The following is a 23,742-nucleotide window of genomic DNA, read 5'->3' as shown; positions in this document are numbered from 1 at the left end:
GACAATCTCATTCACTCAAAGATCTGAATAGTACTCTTACATCGCACCTTTTCTTAAGGCTTCAATTTTTCCCCTTGATCTGAATGTGTGAGGGCTTGTAACTCTTATTAAGTGACATGTATAGTCGAGAATTGTGCTAAAAGATTACAGGTAACTTCTTCGAGAAAGTTCTACAGATTAACTGGATGAAAAGTTCACTGTAACACGGGTTTGGTATAGAGAGGGTGTGGTCCATTATTCCAACCATAAGTAAATGAGGACTTAAAGATTGCACCTTAAAGCCCTAACATCTGAATGCCCTATTCATGTAGCTACCCTGCTGAGATATGGAACCAGTATCAAACAGTTCCTTAATGGTATGTTTCCTCAGGTTCAGTCAGACATTAAGCTGGACGCCCAGCAATAATTATGTAGCTCAACGACTAGCTCTGGGTCGGGTCTGTAATACCAGTGTCTATTAACAATTTGCAGGTATTCTCCACCACAACCAAACCATTGTAGCCAGTGAGCTCACCTTTTCAGCCTGTAGACACTCATCACATTAACTACACAACAAAACCCGAGGTATATTCTCACTCCATAAATTAGCCCTGGTGCGTAACCTTGGCAGGAGTGCTTTGTGCTGGAGCGCCGCCTGAGTTAAAGCGGACCTGGTGAAATCACCACGGAGCCACTTGGGGCGATGTTAGACTAGTGTATAAAGGAGAATGGGGAAATGTAAAGGAACAGTTCCACATGACTGGTTCAGGTAAAAAGACCCCTCTCTAAACACGGCCATTTTTCTATGGAGACTACCAGCAGCTCCACAGTATGCTTCAGCCTCTAAGCCCAATCGCTGTTCACCTACCCACCTGTTCTGACAGTCAGTTTGTTACCAGCCTGACACTTCTACTCTGCCCTATTACCTTACCCCCACAGCCCACAGATCCTCACACACACACTCCTATAAACCCATATTGTACCCTAAGTCTTCTAATATCTACCACACCACCTAGACAAACCATCTGACTGTTTGAAGGTAGAAATTAATCAACGGAAATTTGCATGAAAGTAGTGCTCAATGCTTCACTTTTTCAGCGATAAAAAAACTCACATCATATAGGATATCTGTACACATGAAGTTCATTTTTTCCCTCTTTTTTGCCATCAATCAAATTTCTAATCTTTCCTAAAGAGGGGTTATCAAATCCTAATCAGACAGTTACACCTCTAACGTTCAAATCGAAGAAAAAATATTGGTCTTAAAAGCCATATCTTAGGTTTGAAAATGTTATTTAAAACTTTTTTTATGTTTTAAAAATTTACCACATACAACATGGGGTATATCCTTCACAATACAGCCCTGATAACAGTCTACATTCACCATACGGCCCTGATGACACAGTGACATGTGCATGGATACACATGGCAACAATGGACACACAAAACATTTTTCAAGTTTCATTGCAAAATCGCACGCAATTTACAATCAACAGGCATGGCTGAAAATTAGAGGCCAAAGACACCTGATAGAAAGAATCCTTAAAGCGGGCCTTCATACCCTCTAATCCAGAATACCTGCACCAGACAGATTAGGATTAGGTATACATGTAGAATGTGAACTTTTGACTTTCTACACAACGACACAAAACAGGATCAATGCATTGTTCATATACATGGTTTACAAGCCTTTCATTGTGCAGAAGCTGTTATTGCTACCTTCAATGTAGCATACATCATTACAACTTATGTTCTCATGAATTTAGAACACTCACAAGTATTAAAAAACTTAACACTACAGTAAATATGACCTTCTCTCTGTGACTATCTGTGCTTTGTGTTCCACATCAACATCAACCACATGCCAAAGACAGTTGAGCCCTCGATCATTCATTTATTCAAACAATGAGATGAGAAGACAATCCAGAAATGAATCGCACAAAACTTCTCCATGACTGCTTTAACACCCAGAAAACTTATTATTCTTTTCAAAATCGAAATATTTGGGGGCAGGGTTGCCTGCACTCTAGTTGGTTTGTTCTTACCGATAACGCTCATGTTGTCATGTAGGTGACTAAGATGTCCATTAAGAGTTGGACGTCATTGTGCATAACATGTACTTAACTATATTAGCATGACGAGTTCAACACCAGGCATAGGAGAAATACTTGTACATGTAGGCTGCTGATACCAATAAGGTGGATTTACTAGTAAAAACTATTACCAAGACAATTCAGGACAAGTATTTTCACACTCCAACTCCAAAGCTCAACACAAATCATATTTCACATCATCAACAGCTTCGTTTGGTCCTGTAAACCTTTTGTTTTGGCAGATAAATCATGAAATTCATTATGGATGCTGGAATATAATAAATGTATTCAGGATGCTTATTTGTGTTTATCTACATACACGTATGATTTATAAGCCCTCCTCTTTGATGTAATCCGGCTCTCTTAAACCTCCAGACAACAGACAGCGTCTGCTTTTTGTGCATCTTTAACAGTTACAAGAAAATTTTTAGCTACAGAGAGTTCAGGATGCCGAGGCCCTCACCAATTCATCTTGAAACTTGAGTTTTATTCTTCCTCTGCTTGTCAGACGGCCTATTTGAGTGTCGTGAGATGAAAGCTACTCTTATAAAGTATGTACAGATGTAAGTTTGGAACAAGACTAGGTAAAAGCTCTCCCATGATTGATAAGCTCAGAGGAACTCTGGCCTGGAGACAATGGCCACATCTAACAAACAACAATGACAGGAGCTCTTAGCCTGACACTGAAGTGACAGCAGGCTACAAAAACACACCATCCACATCATCGCCTCAGGACATTATGCAAGAGGCTGGTGGGAGTTGTATCTAGTCACTTGCTTAGAACACTTTTCTTGGCCTGCATTAAAAAGCATCCAGAACGCAGCCAGCAAGGTAGCATTAGTAATGATACTGGAAAAATCATGATCAACCCAGACAAGAATGTGCATGTTTTTAATCCCAAGGCAACCAATGTATGTATATATTTGCAAATATGCCAATTCAAAGGTGTGAAGACAGTTTCCCTCAAGGATCTTGCTCAGAGAGTAGACAATTAGAAAAAGTCTGTACTTTCTCAGTTTTTAATACAAAGGCAATCATGTGTAGAGTGCTGCAAAACACTACTATTCCCCAGGTGTAAAGAAACTATCCCTTAAGGATGCTTCTCAATGAGTGGACAAGCATTTGTCACTAGGTTTTTAGGTAAAGAAAAAGTTTGTACTTGTGCGGGTAAAAAAGTCTGGATGCACTGTAGAACCCCCTAGATCCTGTAGCGCCGGCATTTAGTCTGTGCACATGGCAGGAAAAGATAACCACTCCTTTAACCCTACTTAATCTGTATGTTACACTTAAGCTCTCCAGACAGAGATGACAAAAATTAACACAGGCTACTCCAAAAGTGACAGGGACTGGTGGAGAAAGTGCAACGCTTATCTCGCTACAAATAAACAAACCCAGCCAGTGACACCAAACTGAAACAAATGGCTAATTATCTGTGAAGGTAATCTACCCACTCCCAAGATAAAATTAATACTTTCTATCATACTCTTATTTTTCTCCCGCTGGAATTAAGTAGGGGGAGAAGGTTGGTCCTGCCAGTTATCATTAGAGCCGAGACCCCCAAACTTACCCCCACCCCACCCACTTAAATACAACTTCTTCAACTAAAGTTCACTGAAACCAACTCAAACATCATATTTCTCCTCCATAATTCTTCAATTATCAGTGACCGACTGACCCTGGGACTCTAAGCTGAAGCACATTGTTGGTTGATACCCTGTGCCAGTCAGACTCCAACAAACTTCTAGGCTGGCCCAGCTGGGTCCCCATGGCGATCACAACTCTAACAGCACTCATGAGCTGCCCTTAAGGCCAGCAACTTGGGGCTGTCTGAACTTACTACACACACATCTCAAAACTATATGATTTTCAGTCAGTTTCCCCAGCATATGGAGTTCATCAACTGACAACACGCTTCCATCAATGTTTACGACTACAGAAAACACTATTGTCTGACCCATGTCTCTTAAACAATTATGTTTGATAAAATTTCACACCAAATGCAAAAATGCTTTCCAGATTTTCTAACCTGTATAATATATTAAAACCTACTTTTACACTTAAATTTTAATGCAAGCCCATCTCTAGAACAATTTTAGTTCCACAGAACCTTGCTCCCAAACTATTCAAACTGTTTTAAAACAAATACGTACATTGAACAAAAATATGATGGTTTACAAATGAAGTTTTCATACAAATGTCTTAAACACTCCCAGAATGCATCATTTGGGTTCCATTTTATAACATTTCTTTATGCACGTCACAATGTCACTGTTGTAGTTTGTGATCAGAGGCATTTTTTTTTTCCTAGGCATTTCTTAGCCTATTCAAAATAAAGTAAAGGATATTCCAGTTGGAGTTGATATTTCTCAAAAACATGCTTGGGTATATATGAAACACTCATTTATACAGAATATCCTCCACTATTTTAACAGTATACAATATAAATAAATAAACTCTCATTTCTAATGTATAAAATGTCAAGAAGTGGTTGACATGCTGGAAGTGAGGTGTCAAGTCTCCCTCATTCAGCCAACTATGACAGTCTGGCAGCTCTCAATTGTCAATCTTGACAGGTCATTGATCTTTCTAAATTTTTATCATTTTAACATGTGAATAAAGGATCATTTATTAGTTATTGGACACACTGTTTCAGAGAACATTAGCTGATTTTGAACAGTAACCAAGCTACAATGTAAATATAAACTAGCACTAGCATGTCTAAGGATGTTTTACACTCAATTTTCATTCAATAAATGACTGTGTGTCAGTACATACAGCACTTTTTCAGACTTTTAGAAATGGCAAAATGATACAGAAGGTAAGAATTTTCATCACCATTAAGTTTCAACCACTAAAATCCATGTAACACAACATCTCCACAGTGGCACTTTTTTCTTCCAAATAGCTGTATGTGAAAAGTCAGCAGCCAGATGAGTTTAGGAGGATTGTTTTTCACACCGGCATCAAACAGTATATAAACTGATTGAGCACTGTTTTTGGTGTTTATGTATAGAAACAATCTGGAAGCCGCAAAAAGTGTGGTGAGATTTGATACAGCAGAACATACGTATTAGGTCTATTCTTACTGCAATATAAGGTCCAATTCTGTAGTTTGTGCCACCAAAACGTTGTAAACCAGCAATTTTCAAAACTATTTCCCAACAAGTTGTTCAGTCAGAAAGCTGTATTGTACTAGTTCTATTTGCTCCATGACAAATTCAAAATGAAGTGGTGTATCTACTTTGGTGGTGTCACGGTTCTTCGCCAAAATGAGCTCAGCCAAGAAAAGCTATTGTTCCCATGATTTGGCAATAAAATTCTATTCCAAAGATGTCATTAAATCTAACAAGGAGACAATATTGATCCTCTTTTTATTTTGTTTTGTTGGGTAACAGTTGGATAATCACTGGGTGAAAAAAGTTAAGAACACTAATAATGCTGTCTTTGAGATATTCCCTTATTTTCTTGTCAGCTGAGATAAAAAATTACGATAATCAAAGTCTTCACTTTATAACCACTATATTTATACTAGGGATACAACTGACATTAATGTGCAGAACAACTTAAGTAATATGGTACATGTCATTTATCTCATTATACTCTAATGAGCACGTTTCTTTGTGTTGTTTTACTGTCATCACTTCAGCTCTGTTGAATGGGAAGCATGGATGGCTAGTTATTTTAATAATGGTAATATAAAACTTTCCTCATTGGTCATTAAATTCTGGCTGCCTCAAAAAAGAAAAGATGGTTGACTTGGTCAGTAGGGCTTATGCTAATGATGGCCAGCTTGGTGAATGACATGGGTTGGACAGCCTGTGAGTGATGTCTGTGTACTGAGTTGACTGACAGGGCACTGGAGGGTTCAGTGCTTTATATCAGGATGCTGGGCCATGCTCTATGGACTCTAAACAGCACAGACACACTGTTCCAACTAGCTTCCTTCCTGGACTTAATCAAAACCAATCTGCTGTTTCAGTCTTCCAAACTTGACTGCCAGCTGACCTCTAGCCTTCATTACAAGACAGAGGTAGTTGCCTTTGCTACATTTATGACCCCTCTGCGTCCCTGGACCCTGTGCACTTTGCTCCCAATGCATCTTAAGGTCCACCAGACAGCCCGTTTATATGCAGACAACTTGAACCATCAAAAACCCTTGTAAAAGCGACTCTCTACAAGTGAAGTGTGCACCGCTGTCAGGGATTTGTTTAACAGCACCGCACTGCAGTCACGTAAACACTGACATGACAAGTCTGAAAGGGAAAGGTTTTCGGAAGCAGTTGCTTCCAGTCCTGATAAAATACTGGCTTGCGCCTGACCACTTCTTCATGTACATGTATATGGCAACAAAGGTTCAAAGTGTTACACTGAATGTCCACACATCTGCAATAAGACCATAATGCAAATTAACTTGGGTAAAACTCAACTAAACATGGTAAACTTCGATTAAGGGTCCAAGAACACACACACTCAAAAACTAGGCAAGTGGACCAAATGCAACATTTCCTCTCCAGTATCATCAGTCAGGGAAAAAGTAATAAAGATCAGCCCTATGGGCATGTAATAAAGATCAACCCTATGGGCATGTAATAAAGATCAACCCTAAGGGCATGTAATAAAGATCAACCCTAAGGGCATGTAATAAAAATCAGCTTTAAGGGCATGTAATAAAGATCAGCCCTAAGGGCATGTAATAAAGATCAGCCCTAAGGGCATGTAATAAAGATCAGCCCTAAGGGCATGTAATGAAGATCAGCCCTAAGGGCATGTAATGAAGATCAGCCCTAAGGGCATGTTATAAAACTACACTAAAACCTAGTTATAGAAAGAAGCTTGGTCCATAAACACCAGATGACTGTCACGTGCCAGTGGTATTCCACCATTTCTGAAAAAACTCCCTGGAACCTAAGGCCTGCTTTTTGTTCACTCTTGAACAAATCTGGTTAACCATGATCTGATGTTGAAAACACAAGGGGCAGCAATCATAATCCCAGAATGACACTGAGAAACCCTTTACCATGCAATCCTTCACACCATCTGTGTCCATTTGTCGATACCATCAGAAAATAATCTGCATCACTAAACACTAACAACGGTAATAGATTGGAATTCTAATACAAGTATAATATCAACTGACAGTTCTTTCTGGCCAACAAATCTGATCCAATACTCAAAATATTACCTCCTCCTGAGGCAAAAATCTGGGAAATGCTGAGTGTATCAAATGCATTTTCAAGTCTTAGAGTTAAAAGAAGTCTATGATTACACATAATTTTCACCAACTAATCACCCACAACAGAAGGGACAATGCTAAACCCAAAGCATACAACAGAAGGGTGATAAGTTCACATGAAACATTCCATGAAATGATAGATGACAACATTGCACTGCACACTAACTATGCGTTTTCAACAACAACAAAGTTGGTTAAAACTTACTATTTATACATAATGTATATCTTTCTCTTTTAAACCATGAAGTTCTCTTAAATCTATTGCCTGGCCACAGAACTTAGATTCAGCTTCTGTGTTCTCTTTCTTCTTCTTCTTCAAATGCTGACCTGCTGCATGTTCTGAGACCATCAATCAGAGCAGGATAATCTAATTATGCTTTTTTTCCCATACAAAGTCCAGAGGTCAGCCAATCTTACCAAATCAGTTGCCTCCATGGCACAAATTTTCAGATAAATACATCTCTTGCATCTAAGTTTTCATGCTTCTAAAATAATTCTACAGATACGTATGTGGCTGCCTAGGAAGGATGTTGAAGCAAATATTTCAAACTGCGTTTTACGATATGCATACATGCAGCCTTCTCCAGGCTAGCCTATCTTGAAGACAAACAGTAGCCAGTTGTTGATGTCCCTCATACCTACCACCAGCTATCACTATGGAATTTGTCTGCATGGCATCTTCCAGCTCCAGACCAAATTAACTAAAGCCTTTTTTCTGCTGTACTTCTTACTACTGACAACACATCTTTGTGACCTCTGACGGCCTTATCCCCGCTTTGACAGAAATACACGCCCTAAAAACAGGAGCGCACTGCAATTTCGGTGAAATCACAAAGCATTGCTGATTTTCTGCCATCCGTTGGCTGTCACTTGTGAAATGTGTTTTTGCTTAAAAAAGATGGCATATCAACAAAAGACTTCCTTATACAAAAAACTTCTAGACACAAGTGAAAAAATGAAGACACATATTCAATTGGAACGATGACAGAACCAATCCACCAACATAGTTTGGCGGAAATATACATAACTAGGTGCACCCATTCAAATCAGTCCGTACAGCAAGGACATCTCATGTGCAACTGTTCGAGGTAAAGCTTCCTAAAACTGACAATTACATCTCATTTGTTTCCACCTTGAAATATTAAAATGAATGACATTTGCAAACAAGAGTTCTAGAAACTTAGGATATGCCCTTCATGGCAGAGTAAATATCAAACAATGCCATCTGGCCTAATGTTGATGATCAAAATACACAAGATCATCTTATTTTAAACTTTTATGTGCAACAGTTCTTCAAAAACAGTGTAGAAAACAGAACACAATAAAGGTGATAATTTTAAAATTTAACTTTTAATATGATATAATTTAATTTTGAAAAGCTTCTGATCTGAGGGTAGATATAAAAAGTGAAGAAATAATCAGAAACACAGTGCTAATGCCAAAAAGTTTACAGGCTGACAGGCACAGGGATCAACAACACCAAGTCATATAATATGGCCCATAATACCAGCGTATAAAGAGCTCAAAACTCACCTGAGGTGATGACATGGCAGGCAGTGAGGAGAAGCCACAACCCCAGCATCCTGTCTGGCCTGGTAACCTGGTGGAACCTTCCAACTGCCATTATACTATTGTGTTACCATCTCACAAGGATACCTAGAACATAAACCAAACAGAAAATATTTATTCATTTATCTGATTGGTCTTTTATGTCGCACTTATGCAGCGACAAAATCAGGTAGAGCCGGGGGGGGGAACCCATGACCATCCACGGGTGCAGGAAGACTTTCTTACATATGGCCAAACATAAACTTTACAAGAAAATTTTACTGAAAAAAAAAGTCAGCTTTGTTAGAAGCAGGATAATCAACTGTAAGATTAAATATATTTCTGTTACACCAACAATTTGCTTATTTGAATTTAGGCATTGGAACAGACATTTGCAGACTGTCACCCAGCTGGTCCATAACTATGAGACTAATTAGCAACACAAAGCTCAACACAAACCACCAAAGAAAAAAACGATGTATATTAAGTAAGAAAAAAAGACGATTTCATGGAAAGAGATACAGAATAATTTATAATGGCCACCAAGGCATAAATTATAAAGAGTGGACAGACTCCATAGCTAAATCAGTACATGCTTACATAATAAAATGAAATAAAATAATGATCACATCATTTATTCACACATTTGATAATACAAAATTATTCAGGACTATTAATGGTCATTAGATAAAAAATTTGACAGCTCTGAACAGTACACACTCCAAATGACCATAAATTTCGTCCATAATTAACTTGTTCACTTTTCCTTAATCTAACAGTTCCATTAAATTTATAACGATATTTTGAGGTTTGCTCAAAACATATTCTACTGGAAAATTGTAAGTCTGAGCACCAAAAATAATATTTTGTGACATTTAAGTGCCTCTAAACATGCACTTTTGTGGTCGAAATTTTAGCTCATTTAGGGTAATTCATTGTACAAATCCTTAAATCTGTACAAAAATGCATACATACACTTATGCAGTTCTATTTAGCCAGTGAAATCATCAGTAATTGCATGCTAGTTGATGAATTAATGAATGATTATGGCTTAATACCACTTGAGCAATATTGCATACACGTCATGGTGAAATGTCGATAGATTAAACTGTTAGATAGATATCTATTTGTTAGTGTAGTGAAAAAGATGAATACATGATGGATGGCAGATACATTCAGAGTGAGATTGAGCAAACCATCTGTTACGCATGCCTAGAAACACTTCACGCCAATGCAAGCACATCATTACTTACAGCTTACTTTCAACAATCTTTTTATGTCCACCCCCTCCCCCCCCCAAAAAAAATCAGTTGTACAATCAAAAAACCTCAGCACCTAGACAGTGGCATCCAAAAATTTCAAAGAAAAAAAAAATCTAGGTTTTTAAGTTATCATCCATCCACATAAGTTAATTAAGACACTTAGCAATTCTGTACTCAGTTGTAATTTAACTATTAAGAAGAGAGACTCTTCAGTAATGACAACAATACCAGGTGTTAATTTACTGTGTTAGTGTCTATACCATACACATACACCAAAAACTTACCCTATAATAGGTAAGCAAAAAAAAAAAAAAAAAAAACCATCCTGTACATCCACACAATGTAATACCTGTTATTAGAACGAGGCTAATCCCATAATAATTGAAAACACAAAAAATGAGCAGGGAGATGTAAAAAGATAACTACAGGTGTGTAACATACAACTCATTCATTCAGCTGTGAGAGTACTTGATGACACAGCAAAAATAATTTAATCGCACGGTTAAGTATGTGTGTACGCGCACGAAACCACTCATTTTTCTGATTACCTAACACTGATTGTCATCCGAGAGAAAGAGAGAAAATTAATTATCACGGGTTATAAAATAAATTGATGAAATTTAAATATGAAAACAATGTATATTCATGACAATTACAACCAATGATATATGTTTAAATCACACGCGACATACATTCCAACCTTATTAAAAATGTTGATGTGCTGACTTTCAAAATATAATTCCCGTCCACCCATGTCAAGAGGTCAAAATTCGGAAAATAAATGTCAACAATTTTATGAAGCCTCAGGACATAATACATTCATGAGGGATGATAGCATACATGCACACGCCTATCTGTTATACATAAATCTGACAATTTCAAGAGCTTACCAAACTCCTAAAGCAACTTGCAAACTTCTTATGCTTTCATCATAGGTTAAGCAAAGATACTTCTTGCACACAAGCGTTTCATAGGATAATCTCAAAACCTCACTTTATGATGGAGACGTGCATTTAGTTTTCTCACGTTTCAGGCACAAATTTGAGACTAAATTGTATGCCACTTGAGCAAGACATATAATGAATGACCAATGTTGTGCTGCAGGCACTATATAACTATGTTTACCTCTATATACTCACATGTGCACACATGAAGCCTATAAGTGTATAAATGATGGCATTTCTGTTGCCCGGCATCCCTATGTAAACTCTATTCTCCACCATACAGTGATAGCCAGCCGCATTATAAAAGGGAAGCAGAATAGCTAGAATACAGCCCTGCTAGGAGACTTAATCATCAACACCAAACACACCTCTGCCCTGACAGACTCTGTTGTTCAACAAACTATAGCAACAGTAGTCTAACCCCTTCTTCTGACTCAAAAAACAAACAGATGTATTAAAGACAGATGTATGTATAATACACAGTGATTATCTGGGGCACTCGTGGTATGCTCACATATCACCGTACATCCAGCACCTAGAGATGTTCAGCACCTAATAGACTGGCCCTGTTCAGAATAACTTCACACGTACTGCCTTAGCCAGAACCAGAGAGATTTTTTACTGAGAACTATCCTGATACCAGGAACAGGCAAGGTTGGCTAATCTCATCTTTGGTCTACAGTAATAAGACAAAAGCACTGCTGAACAACTAACAACTGCTTTATAATTAAGTCATGTCATCATCTCTCAAGGACTGAAGCCACACAAGAGCAAGAAATTATGTGGGTGAAGCGCATTTACATTTTACAAATGTCTTTATTCACCTGTCAAAATTACTTAACTTTTGCAAAAAGCAGGCTGGCACTTTAAAGCAAAACAATACATGAGAGCCATTAAAAGTTAAAGTTACTAAAAAGTTTTAAATTACATGTGAATGTATGGATTTCTAAGTACAATTTTCCCCTCCTGATGTATTTTACCTCTGCCTCGATTTCTTAATTGACCTAACCGCCTTACTTCACTTCAGTAAATGCAAGTCAGTAACTTAAGATATTTGTAATTCAGCATTCTTGTGAAAGTTAATTCTGTCTGGTTTCCTTGTGATATCCTTAGACAAAACAGTCTGTCACCTCCCATTACCATCCAGGTTAGGAATTTTAAACAACCCAGCCCATCAGAAGTTGATTTGAGGTGGGTCTAAGTGACTTTGGCAATTCTGACCCAAACCTCTGGGGGAAAAAATGAAGCAAAAGTCTTTAACAAAAGTAATAAGAATGTCACAGTAACTGAGGTGGAAAGAAACGCATGTGCACGAGCCTTTTACTTGACTGAGTAAAACTGTCAAGTCAAGCAGAAAGAATTCTCTTATACTTGTGTATAGGTTTTCATGAAGCAAACAACAGAGCTTATAATGACAGATACTTCATACAGTTAATGGTCCATTTCTAGTATCACTAAATGTAGAAAAGACTGATTCATCCAATAGAATGCATGTTCATGTAGCTGTCCACAGGTAAGCCATGTACACATATAGACAGTAGAATTTAGCATTATACAAATACTATCTCAAACAACATTCAGGAACTTAGGTTTTGGAAGATTTAAAATGAAACAGAGAACACCATACCCTTCCATTACTATAAAAAAATAATTTAAAAAACTGTTAAATAAATATGTCCATAGATAAATGGAAATACAATGTGACAGTGGGTAATCAGGAGTACTTAACCAAACAGTTAACAGATACATCCTAAAGAGACACCTTTTTGCTACACCATTAACACTCTCAAGCTGCACAGCTGCCAAAGCAAGCTCCCACAATATGGATGGTGCTGTAAAAATCTGCACATAAAACAGTCCAGTTTTTATCAGTACCTATCGGTAGTTATGAAGAACACGTCACATTTAATTCAGGAGCCTCTTTCGTCAAAAATATCAGCTTCAGCTTGTCCAAAATGATTAATCTGCCCAGATTGTCCCAGACAGAGCAAATTTAGCACTTAGCTCATGAATGAGTCATTTTCAGAATTTAAGGTGATGATATTACACCGTTCCGGATATAAAAGGTGATAGCATTTCACCATTTCCAATAATATCTTCTCACACAGAGAGTGAGAAGCCCCTTTTTGTCATTATTTTTTATGGTATCCGCAATCTACAAGGCCTTCACGTTGACAGGAATTGTCTGGCAAAAGTTCTCTGTATGTATACCTTCATTTGATAATAATGAGAAATGGATTAAAATCAACTATTTTTACACAAAATTCTGTATGTAGGTTTGGCCAATCACAGAGCATCATACAGACAACAAAATATACTAAACTCTTAAAACTCATCAAAATGTTCACATTTTTCATTGCTATCTTTTGCAGTCTGTAACATCTAAATTCTATGATCTCCTTTGATCGGATACCTATCATCCTAAAACCTTTTGAATCACTGGTGAACAGCCTCTGGTATTTCTGGTATTAAGACAAATCACACAGTCCATCAAAACGCCCCATTATGTAACGATAAAGAGGTTTTGTAAAATGGAGACCTTGAACACCTCAGAGTTTTGATGAGACACCCAGTAAGGGAAATAAGATCACAACTATCAACATTGCCCCCAAGTCCTGACTGAAGTCTCAAAGCCATAGATGAAACAGTGCTGAAATGAGGGAATGCATTGACAGACATATGTCAACTGTTGACTTCTACGCCCAATCTCTAGCAGCCTCAACCTCAACCCTGGATACATGAACAAGTACATGAAATACAGCTTTCCCCAGAGTGCGTTACACACATGCTCCAATTCGCCATGTAGAACGCTGTTGGAATTTTAACTGGAGTCTTTCACAAACAGAACAGAGGATGTGAATGGTTTTGAGGTTTCTGACACAAGGCGTTGGGGCCCAGATGACATGGGGTGAACGCCTTGGACATATTATCAACATATTGACCAAACTACCACGTGTGTTCACTATCACAAGAGATACTTTTGGAGAAAGAAAAACAGTCAACATGGAAGGAACACAGGTTGGATTTTCACCACGTAATATGGACAAATTTCTTGAAACATTCTGGTAGATACATAGATGAAAATGAAATTTCACTTCAAAAAGTTTAAAAATTTCTGCACAGTCACAACTGTTTGCCTGAACACAGATTTTTCATTCTGACAAATACTGTGTTAAAGATGAAGTTTTTCTTCACAACTACCTGAATGTTCCTAAATATTAAATTGGACACAAATTAATACAACAAAATATAAAACCACAATTGCTCCTAGAAAAAAAAAACAATATACCCTCAGGGTCAACTTATACATACACATGTATAGTACTGCCACATAACTATCCATATTGTCCACATCCAACATACTTACAGATCTGTGTACATCTTGCTCTGTTCACACACATCCCATAACCTTTACAAACACACGGAACCTATAAGCTGTGAACTAACAGGAGAGATGAAATGGGTTGATAAAACTTCCTCATCAGCTCGGTTGAATACCTCTGTCAGAAGCCCTTATTTGTTCTCCCCTCAAGCTGACATCAGTCTGATGAAGACTGACAGCAAGTCTGTTCTCCGTTACAATCCAACTTATAAATCTCATTCTTTTTGTAACTTCCACTCCCTTCTATACTGAGAGAAAAAAAAAATAGGTTGTCCAATACATACTTATACAGGATGTCCGATACCCTAAGTGATGTCGCTCCTAGATTAACAAATAATCTGAACCACAAGGTTTTACCGAAGAGACACATAAACCAACAATATCCATGCCAGGCTATGGGTGTATGGAACAAGACCATAGGTGTTGCTAGAAGCAGGCAGGCAAGCCATCAACCTTTCTACTGGATAACAAGTTTTTCTGAACGTTTTTCGGCAAATGAAGTAATAAGGCCAAACCCAGAAAGGCTTCCTAACAAAAGGCAAGCCAACAACAAACATCCTAGGTAATCAATATTTCAAGTATAAGTCTTACCAGAGGCTTACCAAAGGTTAGGCCAACAGCCCCTATGTCTTTTCTACTCTGCTGGTATAAGAAACCAAAGTTTTGCCAGAAGAAAACCGAACATCACATGAGATACAAGATGCCTGCTCTGGAATTCCTGTCTGGTCAAGCTCATTTAGTATTCCACAGTGGCTGTTTTACAGACAGAATGGATGTTTCCGTTTGATATTACAAGTAACCCTTTTGATTCCTTTGACCAGTGGTCAACTCAAACCAATCATCAGTATGTAGTAGATAAGGGAATGTCATCAGATTACCTGAACAATGTACACTTACCAAAACCAGTGAACCATGGCTAGGTTAGTCACACAGGTTCAGAATGGTATCCACAGTATCCAAACACTATAGCGTCCTCACCCAGCACATGTGCATGCGTGTGTACAACTGTTGTTGAACATGAGGACTAACATGAAAAAAAGCTTGCTCTTGCGTTGGAGCGCCCAACAAGCTCAGGCCGCTTAATGGAGTCAAACACTGCAGAGGTTAAGGCAAATGGTAACCCCCTGCCAGCCGAGAGAAACAAAATACCACGTTCTTCCCTATTATCTGCTCAGGCCTAAATGAGGGCCTTTTCTGCTCTTGTTTGAATGGTGTGTCTTGCTGTATCCTTGGTCTTGAACTTTAGAATGCATACCCCTCATAGAAACATCCCCCTTATAAACACCCTTAGGTTTTTTTCTTGGAAATTTTTTTTTTTTTTTTTTTTTGAAAAGCCTACGACATCCTAGTGATATCTTAACAGAATCAGACAAATGTTATTCTGTTACTATAGAAACCCAATCAGTGGCATCTTGGTGAAGTTCTCCTCTTGCGAATGTGTCACCAGCGTTGACTCGGGCCTCATGTGAACTCACCCAGACATATAGGGTCTCCGTTAACTTCAGCTGTTTCAAACCATCTCCAGCCAATAGCCCCCCAAAAAACGACAGTGATTAATGAACAACACCACCACCGCATATACAAGCTATTCTATGCCCAACAACAGACTATGTCACAAATCATTAAAGCAGAACAGCTACTGGTCACCCTTGATTAGTCCAACAAAAACACCTTCTAAAACGAGCTCTTTTTTTTTCTCACAGGGAAACAGATAAAAACTCTGCCGTCACCTTGACGACCTTATGTGGCAACAAACAGAAAATGGTTAAATATACGCACATCTGGCGTGATGTCTTCAGTACAGAACTTTAGTCAAACTTCAAAAACTACATGCAGCAACAAATTTGCAACAGAGTATCCAGTGACAGCACCAGGGCCCTAAATTTCTTAACCTGTCATTTTCAATCAAAATGCTTCCTCGCAGAGTGCCAAGGAACATTTGGCTGGTGGCCTCTACTCCTATAAAGAAGGATGCAGTGACGGTTTCACCTAGCCCCTATCCCATAATCTTAGCGGCACGGAAACAAGGCGCCACAAACAACTAAAACTGTGTTTCCCTAAAGTTTTCACATGCCAGTGCCGATGAAAGCCATGACACAAATTAAAACACTTTCCAAAAATAAAAAAGTTTCACAACATGCACTGAGCTATGCCACCATGAAAGACAGCCCTGAAAAGATTGCAATACTGCACGTTTTTCAATTTTTACATGCTCACAAAGGTAATATGCTTTGTATTTTCTCTTTACATTTTTTCTCAAATCTGTTAACATCTAAACCAAGACAAATTACACCAAACACAAATCCAATATTTTGTACTGTTAGAAAAATTCTTTCAGTTCTCTCAATACAAATGTATTCCAAATCTGGTATGTGGGATAATACATTCATATAAAACACATCCAACACATACAACTCTGTATTTCTAACATTTCTAAGCAGAAAGTCCGTAACCCAAAAAAACATTAAGTTCACACTTTCTGTACAACATGTTTCAGAAGAGAACCAATAGAGAAGAATCATCACCAACTCATGCAAAAGGCTGTAAAGTGGTTAGTCGCATGCCAAATAATAAACAAATAATAAACATGGAACAGGATTTATCCACAAAAGTAACCCCACTGTTGTGTGGGATAATAAACAAGATGAGGGGTTTTTTGTAGCAGCTGCAGTTGGTCTTGTGTTTCTCATAAGGCCCACAGGGAAAAGATGTGGAAAATGTGAACAAAACGAAAACTATATATGAAAGCAATGGTTGCATCAACAAGTATTCACACATTCGAACAATTACAGACTTGATTTGCAGAGACTGACTCAACATTATTGACAGCTTCCAGATTTGTGTTCCTGTAAATCACACAAGTGGTCCCTTAATACCTTTGAGGTTGGGTTGGGAAGGTGGGGGAGGGCTCAACCCTCTGAGCACAAGTGGCTGGTGTAAACTGAATGCTCCCTTATTTACCTCTGCAGCCCCACTGCCTCTTGGAGAGGCCTTTTTCTTGAGGACATGTCTGTAACCAGTTATTACACAGAGGTTTACATGTTCCTCTACCTGCTGGATAAACTGTATACAGATTGCATTACAGGAACATCCTACAGAATAAACCATTAATAAGTTGATGTTTCTATTCACTGTGCACATGTTTGTTTGGAGAGAGGCAAATCTGGGAGGAATCGCCACTTGGCTGCCACATTTCTCCCATACTTCAGACTGTCTAACCAGCCGGGACAGGAGCAACACTACAAGAATAGCCCGCTGTGCTACATCCCCTGAACAACCCTACACCAAGCACAGTCCCATTAAAAACAACTCATAGGTCTCCTTCTTAAACACACCAGACGATTTATTCTTTAGGTCTACACTACACAATTTATTATTTACATGTAACTCTCGACAACACAAAAAAGGATAGGCCTACCTTGTACGCAGGCTATAGCCAATGATATATGTGCACACAATGATTGGAACTATATCAACAAACTCACAAAGATATGGAACATATCTGTTGTACGGACTGTTAAGAAATAGATTTAAATTAAAAAGACATTTAACACTGTTCTTCTTAATTCTGACATATGCCATGATCAGCATCCATAATTACAATGAATGATGTGAAATTCCATCATCAAAAGTCTGCCAAAGCCAAACGGTTCCTTTGGAAGATGTGATAAATCTGAGAACTTCGCACTTGTTGGACAAATGTTTGAAGTAATGCGTTAATGAGCGCCAGGCTGAAACTTGTCAGGGTGAAGGGCGTAGAGAAATATCGTTTTACTGAGACACCAATCAGCTTTCTCCAATGACAGCCGTAATCTTAAGGAATGGTTTATCCTGCCAGTCTGGGAGAGGATGAGGTGAGCTCGTAGAACCTAACATGTCAGAGGCAGTTTCCTCCATGCCAAATGTTGTGGGTATAATGAAGTGATTTGATATGCTGGGGCCTGTTTAAGTTCCTTCTGTCTGGGTTGAGGAGAAGCAGGCCAAGCTGGAATGGCAGCCAGAGAGGGGAGACAGAAAGTTTAGCCAAGCCACTAGGGAGGTGTCTGAACAGAATGCCACTGCAACGAAACAGAGGCCCCTCCCTTCATTGTAGCGGATACAGGCTGTCTAAATACCAACAATGTTTAGAAGGAAAAATCCCCCCCCCACACACACTCCCCTGCATTCAACCTAAAAAAATATATATATATATATATTTCTTTCGCAATAGTTTTTCAAGCTTTCTCGCCTGAAGACAGTCCAGATAGCCCAAAGACAAGATTATTAAGGAGAAACAATTAGCAAAAACACTCAGGCAGATCTTTTTGCAAAATCTCATCATGCAACGTTTTTGCATAAAGCATGAAACCATATTTGTTTGACTAGTAGATTCAGTTGTCAATCATTTGGAGAGTAGAATGGCAGCTGTGTATCGTCAGTGTAAGATCAGCCTAAGGATCAAATTCTACAGCTCCCACAAATGTTTCCAGTTAGCTAGAGAGCTGAGAAGCACTATCAGAAAGAAAAACTGGCCAAGGGAAGAGGTATGGGGTCCAGAACTGGATTCCTCTGAGACTTGGTGCTGGGTTGTAAATCCAACTGATCTGAGGCTAGCTGACTCACTGACATCAGACAAGGCAGCTCCCACCCCCATTTTCCATCTCTCACCCCTCACCCCCACCACCAACCCACATCCCCACAGCTATCTCCTTCCTCTAAACTCCCTTCACACAATTCCAACCCTGTTACACGCCACACTATCAACACAACCATCTCTTAACCAGTGTATAATAGATCTAATTCCTGCTGGTGATCCCTGTTGCTCGAACATTTCCCCACCCTGCTTTTTCCATCCTGTCTGGAACTTTTATATTCTAGCACCCTTTTTGCCCATATCGAACTGCATCTCCAAAACAACAAGTAACAATTTACAACAAGCAAGTGTGACACAAATATAGATGTGTCCAAGTAACGATAGTTGAACAAGAAAGAAACTTTCCTGTTACCTCCATTTCTATGTGAATTCTTTGGTAAGTAACTTTCTATGGTGCAAGCTTACAAAAATAAAATTGATTGACTTAGGATGAAATCATTTGATTAGTTATGAATTAATTGTTTATTTCCTGCACAAATATGCAATAACAAATGCAAAAAACTGAATACATGGTTATCTTATTCAGTGGTTTGCAGTTCAAATAAATGAAATTCAAATGGCGATCGGCAATGAGAGAATACAACATTTCAACATGCCTGGTAATACATGTACGTGCACATCGATAAACAATTACTGAGCATCTGTTGTTTCTTATCAAAGTGAGAAGAAGCAAACCACAAGCAATTATTTCTGATTAAACTTGAATGAGCTGCATCCACTTTAACTGTTTGTTTTAAAATGAAGACATTTAAGTAATTAGGTAAACTACAGAGACTGCAAATAATAAGGTAATTACGGATCTACACCTGTAATAATTAGGAATCTTACAGGTGCTTTAAGTAAGGTGATTAGACAAACATCAGGTACCGCAGGTAATTGGTTACATTAGCAGATCAAAAAACAAAATCAAATGATCTAAAAATAAAATGGTATCATGATTAACACATTCAGTAATTAGGTGAACTATGCTTTAGCTGCATTGTGAAGTTTTATTCTTAACCCTTTAGAATTTCTTAAGAAGTTAAACGAAGCTTACATTAGACCTGATGATTTATGCTAACAATTATCAAAAGATCACTCAGATAGGAAAGCTTTTCCCTTGGGGGGCATGAACGGTTCTTTTATGTTTACAGGCTATTGTACGAGCCCAGCAAAGTACATCAAATAAATTTCTCTCCATAGTTTAAATTTAACAACAAAAGATTTACATGTATCCAGTACTCATGCTCTCTTAATGTTAGATACAGAAGTCCATGTACGTCTTGTGGAAACAATTGGAACCAAATGTCCTATTGTTCACCTAGGAAAAATTATACCAAAAATAAAAAAGTCTGCATAACTAGGCATAAGAAAACAAAGCCCCATTTTGTAAACATTTTATAGACATTCTGGTTTTATGCATCTGATTCTTCCATGCACTCCAAAACCTCGAATGTTTTTTTTCATATTTACGAGAAAATAAAAATTTCCTGTCAATATCAACACAAAACCTATCTTTTCAAGACTTAATGAAAATGAAAAATTATAAAAGTTTGAGTTCACAAAATATGTATATTGTGGCAGCATTAATAAAAAACATACACACTTAAAGTAAAGTTCTTTCACAGCAGTGCTTCAATTTAAAATGATGTATTGAGTGCACACATTTGATGTCTTACTGTTCAAATGTTTTCCTATGAAGTGTGATACACTTGTATGTTTTAATCCCTCTGTTATGTGCGAATTTATCAGCAAGAAAGAGCGCCCTGCTAAATCCTAGGATAATATCTGGTATGAATGAATGAATGAATGGGTTAATGCATAGCGATGATGATGGTAGTTCTCTAGCAGTCAGTCTAGTCAAGAGGAACTCTCAGTTACTGGTGTCCTGGGGATATGTACTTGTATGAATAAACTCAATGCCCTGTGTATGTGTGTATATATACATACATGTAAAAATACAGCTGCTTCTCAGCAGATCTCTGTGGCTAATGGACATGAAGATAAGTCACACCTCAGTAATTCTCTCTCAGACTACTAAATTAGACAGGTACAAAAAAATGGCAGACCATATACAAGTAAACCTGATTCTTGTATAGTAAATCCATAGCAATCTTCGCTGTTTTGCTCCTGTTTTCTTTACCCTTTTTGTTTATTTTTTGGGGCAAAAATATTTTTTCACTCCTTATTTGGATAAAATCAATCATGCAAAAAACAATCTCCATAAAAATGTTAGAAGACAATGTTGCCACATGTCTTAAGAAATCATTCCACCATACTGATAATTAACTAATTATAACATTTGGTCCACATACTGAAAAACAGTATGCTGTCTTTACCTTGTAACAATGTTATTAATGGATATGTCCTTCAAATTTTCAGAACACCATGCATCGCCAGATGGATGCCTATGTTGTCATGAAATTTGTAATAAAAGGTAGGCAAGAAGCAGCATTTTACATGTACTGAAACGTCTATATTTGTATGGTGAAATTTTGGCTATACACAAAATATCCTGAGTGAGTGAGTGCGTGCTTGGGGTTCAAAATGTCCTGAAACTACCACATACATGTGTATGTAAATGGCCATGGACCAATGAAAATGCTTACAATTGATATCTTAACCCAATCAATTACCTGCATATCAAAATTACATGAATTATTTCTTTCTAATGTGACTATGAGACAGCTAATAAAGAAATAGTTCGGTGCAGTTGCTAAATTTCACTTTAACCTAATGCTTATATATTTGGCACTTTCTAGAAAATAATCACCTTTAAAGTCTTTTTAAAATTGAAGAAAAAAAAAATTCCAAGTTAAACACCTGAGCCCTAAAAAGCAAAACCTGAGAAGCCAGACGGTTAAACACACAGCAAACATTTCCATTAATCTAATGCTCATGAATCAGTATCACTAAGAGCATAAGAGACATAAATTCTGACTGATCAACAGGTCACGGTTATATAAAGCCTGATCCATGAACGTGTTGACAGTAATCAGAGGGCTGTAAACTTGTAGCTTTGGACAGAACAAGTTTTCCAAATGGCTCCATGATCGCCATTAATCTCTGGTAAGTAGAGTGAAGTCACTCCATATCAAACACACCTTTCCAGCGTAGGTATTTTTTGCATCCCTGTTTTCCTTAATAAACAAAGCAGGGTCTTTTCCTCTAATAGGCCATAAACCTGAGCTGTGACCTAGTCAAGTCAAGCGCCTGTTTTTCTTGACAATGGTACATTCAGCCAGCTTGTCAAGAAGCTGCCATGAACGGACATGACACCAGGCTAAATTCCATTAATGGAGTACTTATCCTTCCAGAGCTGTCCACCATCGCACTACTTGTCACCTTTAGCAGGCTTTTAAGGCAACTTTATTGCAAATGAGAAAATAAAAAAAGATGTGAAGTAGCAGTTTGCTTTGTTTTCCTCATGCTATTTATTTTGTTATTTAGTTGATTGGAGTTAAGAGTAAACTCTCACCATCATATTTTGCATCTTAATATGTGTGAATTGCTACGATACCAGGCAACTCAAACAAGTCCTTCAAAAATAGTTATGTCACTGAACATATAAAAAGTACTTACATTCTTTGTCAATTATACCAAGACAAGAAAATTACACTCCTAAAACTATTAGTTGACTCAGATGGCATCTACCAAATTGTAGGAACTATAATTCACAGCTTGAATTATTAAAAACATGACAGTCTACATTAGTCGATACCCTGATACTATATCACAACTCTTTACCTGATATCAGCAAACTGCTGAGGTCTTTCAACCTTCAGAAAATAAAAGTTTTTAAGAAAAGAAAAAAAGACTTTTCACCTTTCCCCATATAGATGGAATGTCCTAAAATTACCTGAACGAATGATCAGCCTTCTGTTTATCGCCACCATACTGTTCATCAGCAGTATATGGTAGGCCATAAATCACAGCTGTACAAAGATCAGACAAACTATAATGGACAGTCCTAAATCAAAAGCTTCAGGGACCAGACAAACAATAATGGCTGATTTTGTTTCTCATGCTAATGACCAGAAAAAACAGACAAGGCAATCCTTTAACCCAGGCCTTCCTGCATGTACAGAGAGATCTGACCGGATGTAACAGGGGAGAAAGAGGAGAAAAACCCATGACACTGACAGACACAGGCAGAATAGAGAGGAGTCTCTGCATCACTCATAAAAACAAAACACTACATGATAATGAGCAGGGATACATATATATATATATATATATATATATATATATATATATTTATATATATATATATAGATAGATAGATAGATAGACGTATACTGGATGACATTTGATTTTAAATTTTACTCATATGAAAGAAAAAAATATGTATGTAATATACATCTCTTATGAGTAAAAAGAAATTCAACTCAAGCTTGCGTACGTTCTTCTCCGTTCTCTTCTACCAGTACACAAAATTGAGGACAAATACAACAATTATTTAAAAATATATAAAAAAAAAAGTAAAAACAAAATGGTTTTGTTTGTCAATTTTTTACCTCACTTGATAAATATTACTACTAATACATGCACTGACATACATGTAGATACATCTGTACAGTGTATATATGAAATTTAAAATACTGCTTGAATCATGAGAGAATATGTGACCTTCCCCTCCAGTTCTTTACAGGTTAATGCATTTGATCCTGCGATGTACACAATAAATGA

The 23,742-nt window shown here is 37.7% G+C and overlaps 1 protein-coding gene across 6 annotated transcripts in view; it reads right to left on the bottom strand.

The window, feature by feature from the left end:
• The window catches only part of LOC135481790 (cell adhesion molecule-related/down-regulated by oncogenes-like), a 100,983-nt gene that overhangs the window by 19,219 nt on the left and 58,022 nt on the right, over window positions 1-23,742 (bottom strand). For 5 of the 6 annotated variants that reach the window (XM_064761496.1, XM_064761499.1, XM_064761500.1 and 2 more), the window contains one exon: window positions 8,839-8,961. In XM_064761496.1, coding sequence (XP_064617566.1) covers window positions 8,839-8,929 — 91 coding nt within the window. In that variant the 5' untranslated portion in view covers window positions 8,930-8,961. Of the gene's footprint in view, window positions 1-8,838; window positions 8,962-15,338; window positions 15,356-23,742 lie in introns of those variants that run through there. The other variant, XM_064761498.1, reaches the window with a different exon arrangement.

This window comes from Liolophura sinensis, chromosome 1, assembly GCF_032854445.1.
Source record: "Liolophura sinensis isolate JHLJ2023 chromosome 1, CUHK_Ljap_v2, whole genome shotgun sequence".
NCBI lineage: Eukaryota > Metazoa > Mollusca > Polyplacophora > Chitonida > Chitonidae > Liolophura > Liolophura sinensis.
Note: the sequence above shows the minus strand (reverse complement) of the source record. Positions and strands in the feature narration are given on the sequence as shown.